The sequence below is a fragment of the Heteronotia binoei genome, chromosome 1 (assembly GCF_032191835.1).
Source record: "Heteronotia binoei isolate CCM8104 ecotype False Entrance Well chromosome 1, APGP_CSIRO_Hbin_v1, whole genome shotgun sequence".
Lineage (NCBI taxonomy): Eukaryota > Metazoa > Chordata > Lepidosauria > Squamata > Gekkonidae > Heteronotia > Heteronotia binoei.
The window spans coordinates 263,768,145-263,774,144 of NC_083223.1; the positions used below are offsets into that span (position 1 = coordinate 263,768,145).

The 6,000-nt window shown below is 53.8% G+C and overlaps 1 protein-coding gene across 1 annotated transcript in view; it reads right to left on the reverse strand.

Moving 5' to 3' along the window:
- KLC2 (kinesin light chain 2) overlaps window positions 1–6,000 on the reverse strand; it is a 49,239-nt gene that overhangs the window by 13,349 nt on the left and 29,890 nt on the right. The window contains exons 10-11 of the mRNA XM_060255138.1: window positions 1,444–1,493; window positions 1,263–1,330 (exon numbers count right to left, since the gene is read on the reverse strand). Coding sequence (XP_060111121.1) covers window positions 1,263–1,330; window positions 1,444–1,493 — 118 coding nt within the window. The remainder of the gene's footprint in view (window positions 1–1,262; window positions 1,331–1,443; window positions 1,494–6,000) is intronic.

Sequence of the window (6,000 nt, forward strand, 5' to 3'; positions counted from 1 at the left end):
CTAGTCCAGCCCCCTGTACAAGGTAGGAAATTCACGAATACTTCCCCCTAAGTTCACAAAGACAGCATTGCTGTCAGATGACCATCTAGCCTCTGTTTAAGATGATGATGATATTGGATTTATATTCTGCCCAATACTCTGATTCAGAGATACTCTGAATCTCAAGAGTCTCAGAGCAGCATACAATCTCCTTTACCCTCCTCCCCCACAACAGACACCCTGTGTGGGTGGGGTTGAGAGAGCTCACCCAGAAGCTGCCCTTTCAAGGACAACTCCTACGAGAGCTATGGCTAACCCAAAGCCATTCCAGCAGCTGCAAATGGAGGAGTGAGGAATCAAACCCAGTTCTCCCAGATAAGAGAAGACGACTGCAGATTTATACTCCGCCTTTCTCTCTGAATCAGAGACTCAGAGCGGCTTACAATCTCCCATGTCTTCTCCCCCCACAACAGACACCCTGTGAGGCAGGTGAGGCTGACAGAACTTTTACAGCAGCTGCCTTTTCAAGGATAACTCCTACGAGAGCTATGACTGACCCAAGGCCATTCCAGCAGCTGCAAGTGAAGGAGTGGGGAATCAAACCCGGTTCTCCCAGATAAGAGGCTGCACACTTGACCACTACACCAAACCTCCAAGAGAAGTCGGTGACTTTCCAGTTTAGAAAAGACTGGGGGGGGGGGGGGGAGGACGGACGTGAGAGAGGTTTCTAAAATTATGCATGGGTGGGGAGAGGTGACAAAGAGAACTTTTTCTCCCTCTCCCAAAATACGTACCATTGATGGACCAATGGTATGATGTGGCCTACAGGTGTTTGGCGGCAGGGCCATGACTCGATGGCAGAGCCTCTGCTTGGCATGTAGGTTCTATCCCTGGCACCTCCGATTAAAAGGACCAGGCAGGAGGTGACGGGAAAGACAGTCTGAGACCCTGAAGAGCCACCGCCAGTCAGAGCAGAAAATACTGACAGTGATGGATCAAATGTCTGATTCAGCATAAGGCGGCTGCAAGTGTGGAAACCTCCCCCTTCGAAGCACCCAGGCTGCTGCTGATCTTCCCAGCTCCTACAAGAGCTATGGCTGACCCAAGGCCATTCCAGAAGCCACCCGCAACTGGATGGCACCACCCTGTCAATATAGAGGCACTGTCTTCCCCCTTTTCCCCCCCACACCCAAGCTTCCCGCCCCAATTCAAGTCACAAGCATCCAGTTCCACGCTGATCGCTTGCCGCCCACTTCGGCGTTTGGGGATGGAGCGACGCTTACCTGTCTACTTTGCAGGCTTTGTACCAGCTGCCGTACTCCCCGTAGGGGGCGCTGTCTTTGCGGTTATTCTGAGAGGGATAACAAAGGCAAAGTTAAGGGAAAGGGGTCAGGGCGGTCTCCACTTGCCCCCTGGAGTTCTGTGCAAAATAACCCCAGTTCCCATCTCTGTCCCAAGAAGCACCTTGCTCTCCTCTCGCTCTTCAGCATGCATCCAGATTGGCTTGTTGTCTCCTGCACAGGAGGAAGAAGAAGGGAGGGGGGGGGGAGACACATGCTTTGAGAATATGCAGTAGTAAACCAAAAGGAGCCTTACTGGCAGTATTCCCTCTAAGCTGAGTTCGCGTGAGCTAGCTCACAGGGGTTTTTTAGCCTCTGGCTCACACATTTTTGTTTTAGCTCAGGAAAAATGGCTCCAGAGCACACTAATTTATGCAGTAGCTCACGACTTTAATGCCAGTAGCTCACAAAGTAGAAGTTTTGCTCACTAACTTAGACCCCGCAGCTTTGAGGGAGCGTTGCTTACCGGACGGCTTCTACCAGCCTAAAAAGTTACAACGGTCTTCAACATTTCCAGACTGGGATCGAGACTGAGAAGATTGAGAGACAGGAAGTCACATGACATCAACAAAATCATGTGACAGGAAGGCGGGGAGCCAGGTTACAATCTCCCTGGCATTGAGGCCAGGATCACGGGCAGCAGATTGGGAGAGCTGAGGGGGAGGAAATGCAAACTAAGCACCCCTCTCCATTGTTGTTGTGCTGCACCTCTCTACTCGCGTACCAAGAGAGGTGAGGTCGAATGGCAGGCACCCTTGGGCTGTATGCAGTAAGGGGGTTTTAGGCTGACTAGCAGCGATGCAAGTCTTTTTAGGGAAATGAGAACACCCCCAGTTCCTCCCGCTCCTAGATCAAGCCCACTGCATGGATGGTTCATGTTGTGAAGAGAGTTCAGTCATCTCTTTACTCAACAAAGCCAGTCTGGTGTAGTGGTTAAGCGTGTGGACTCTTATCTGGGAGAACCGGGTTTGATTCCCCACTCCTCCACTTGCACCTGCTGGAATGGCCTTGGGTCAGCCATAGCTCTGGCAGAGGTTGTCCTTGAAAGGGCAGCTGCTGTGAGAGCCCTCTCAGCCCCACCCACCTCACAGGGTGTCTGTTGTGGGGAGAGAAGATAAAGGAGATTGTGAGCCGCTCTGAGACTCTGATTCAGAGAGAAGGGCAGGGTATAAATCTGCAGTCTTCTTCTTCAGGGTCAGCCCTGCTTAGCGCTTGGATAGGAGACCTCCAGGGAAGTCCTGGGTTGTCACATAGACAGGCAATGGCAACCCACTAGTGCTTGTCACTTGCCTTGAAAACACCGCAAGGGGTCTCCATCAGTGCAATTTGGCAGGATTTTATTATTACCATTTAGGACTCCTAGTTGCATTTAAGGGCTGCGATGCTTGTTTCCGCTTTGGCCTTTAAATGCTCTCGCAGTGCTGTCCTTGAAATGGCAGCTGCTGTGAGAGCTCTCTCAGCCCCACCTACCTCACAGGGTGGCCGTTGTGGGGGGAAGAAGATAAAGGAGATTGTAAGCCACTCTTAGAATTTGATTCAGAGAGAAGGGTGGAGTATAAATACAGTCTTCTTCGTTGTTGTTAAGAACAAACAGGCAACCACAAGGAATTATATACAGTTTGAGCAGGCCCAACCACACCCAGTAGGCAGGCACCCGCCGATCCTGTTCTGCTCTCCAGGATCCTTCATTTGCACTTCCTGGTGAAATGCCCTACGTCCCGATTGGCTGGTTCCAAGAGAACGGCCAATCAGAACGTAGGCATCAGGATCCTGGTTAGCAATGGGTGCCTGCCTTAAGCTCAGACAATACATACCCTACAGAACTCAATACGTAACAATTCATTTCAGAGAAGAGTCTAGACTTTCTTTGAAACACGGTACAAACCCGCTTGGGAAAGGGAGCCAGTCAATCACAAAGAAGCCAGCTTTTTAAAAAATGCACACTCTCTATCTCTCTGAACCTAGATGGGCCAGGCTAGCCTGATCTCGTCAGATCTCAGAAGCTACACAGGGTCAGCCCTGGCCGGTGTGTGGATGGGAGGCCACAAAGGGATACCAGGCTCCTGACGTGGAGATATTTATTTTTATTTATTTGATTACATTTTCAAATGGGCCTCCCCTGCAGGGCGGGGCTCAGGGCGGTGTACATCAGTAGGGACCACCATATATAAAAACCGATAAAAATACAATCAACGACGTGTTGGGGTGCTGTCAAACTACTGATTATGTCACTGCCTCGTGGGGAGGGAGCAGGAGGCACAAGACAGGTGGAGACTGTCGCTGTCTTCAACCCAACACCTGCTGGAACATCTTGGCCTCACAGGCCCTGCATTAGATCCCGCACGGTCAGATGACAGGAAATGGCAATCTACTTCTCAGTATCTCTTGCCATGAAAACCCTCCAGGCCGGCCTTAGGTCAGCTGTTACTTAACCACACACACGTATATATTGGGGGTGGCCAAACTCGCTTAACGTAAGAGCTGCAAGACATGCTCATCAGATGTTTGAGAGGAGGGAGGGAGGGAGGGAAGGAAGGAGGGAAGGAAGGAAGGGAGGGAGGGAGGAGGGAAGGAAGGGAGGGAGGGAGGGAAGGAAGGAGGGAAGGAAGGGAGGGAGGGAGGGAAGGAAGGAGGGCAGGAGGGAAGGAAGGGAGGGAGGGAGGGAGGGAAGGAAGGAGGGAAGGAAGGGAGGGAGGGAGGGAGGGAGGAGGGAAGGAAGGGAGGGAGGGAGGGAGGAGGGAAGGAGGGAAGGAAGGGAGGGAGGGAGGGAAGGAAGGAGGGAAGGAAGGGAGGGAGGGAGGGAGGGAAGGAAGGAGGGAAGGAGGGAAGGAAGGGAGGGAAGGAAGGAGGGAAGGAAGGGAGGGAGGGAAGGAAGGAGGGAAGGGAGGGAGGGAAGGAAGGAGGGAAGGAAGGGAGGGAGGGAGGGAGGGAAGGAAGGAGGGAAGGAAGGGAGGAAGGAAGGAAGGGAGGGAAGGAAGGAGGGAAGGAAGGGAGGGAAGGAAGGAGGGAAGGAAGGGAGGGAGGGAGGGAGGGAAGGAAGGGAGGGAGGGAGGGAAGGAAGGAGGGAAGGAAGGAGGGAAGGAAGGGAGGGAGGGAGGGAGGAGGGAAGGAAGGGAGGGAGGGAGGGAGGAGGGAAGGAGGGAAGGAAGGGAGGGAGGGAGGGAAGGAAGGAGGGAAGGAAGGGAGGGAGGAGGGAGGGAAGGAAGGAGGGAAGGAGGGAAGGAAGGGAGGGAGGGAGGGAGGGAAGGAAGGAGGGAAGGAAGGGAGGGAGGGAGGGAAGGAAGGAGGGAAGGAAGGGAGGGAGGGAGGGAAGGAGGGAGGGAGGGAAGGAAGGAGGGAAGGAGGGAAGGAGGGAAGGAAGGGAGGGAGGGAGGGAGGAGGGAAGGAGGGAAGGAAGGGAGGGAGGGAGGGAGGAGGGAAGGGAGGGAGGGAGGGAAGGAAGGAGGGAAGGAAGGGAGGGAGGGAGGGAAGGAAGGAGGGAAGGAAGGGAGGGAGGGAGGGAGGGAAGGAAGGAGGGAAGGAAGGGAAGGAAGGAGGGAGGGAGGGAAGGAAGGAGGGAAGGAAGGGAGGGAGGGAGGGAGGGAAGGAAGGAGGAAGGAAGGGAGGGAGGGAGGGAAGGAAGGAGGGAAGGAAGGGAGGGAGGGAGGAGGGAGAAGGCAGGGAGGGAGGGCGGAAGGAAGGAGGGAGGGAGGGAGGAGGGAGGAGGGAAGGAGGAAGGGAGGGAGGGAGTCTTCCTGCTTCCTTCCAGGAGGAAGGAAGGCCGGCAGGCGAGGAGGAGGGAGGGCGGGACCGTATGTCCGTCGTGCCTGTGCGTGCCTTCCTGCCGTCCTCGTGCCGTCCTCCTGCCGTCCTCCGGAAGTCGAAGTGCCTTCCTTCCTTCCTCCCATAGCCCTCCATATCCTACCCATACCCCTCCCAACAGTCCCCTACCGGCTTGGAGAAGCAATTTAAAGAAACCAATGCTTTCTCCTAGCCAGTCGCCAGGGTGGGACTTCCGAGAGCCCACCACTATTTGTGAAGAGCCACAGGTGGCTCCTGAACCACAGTTTGGCTACCCTGGTATATATGCATATATAGGGGAGGGACGGTGGCTCAGTGGTAGAGCATCTTCTTGGGAAGCAGAAGGTCCCAGGTTCAATCCCCGGCATCTCCAACTAAAAAGGGTCCAGGCGAATAGGTGTGAAAAACCTCAGCTGGAGAGCCGCTGCCAGTCTGAGGAGACAATACTGACTTTGATGGACCGAGGGTCTGATTCAGTATAAGGCAGCTTCATATGTTCATATGTGTATGGAGGGCTTTTTTAGTAGAAAAAGCCCAGCAGGAACACATTTGCATATTAGGCCACACCCTCTGATGTCACTCTTGTTGTAGAAAAAGCCCTGCAGGAACTTATTTGCATACTAAGCCACACCTCCTGGTGCCAAGCCAGCTGAAACTGCGTTCCTGCTAAAAAAAAAGCCCTGTATGTATTTATATGCATATATACACGCCACATTTGCATATATGAGTAAACAAGGAACCAAAACCTCAGAGGGGCGGTTTCAAGGGCACGGCCCTGTGATTCATTCTCCATGGCAAGCAGCTAAAGGAATTTTATTGCCCCGAGGCTTTCCAAGTGTCCTGTTCAAGAGAAGGTCAGGCCAGGCTGGCTCTAGGCCAGCTCACACAGCCAGGACTAGCC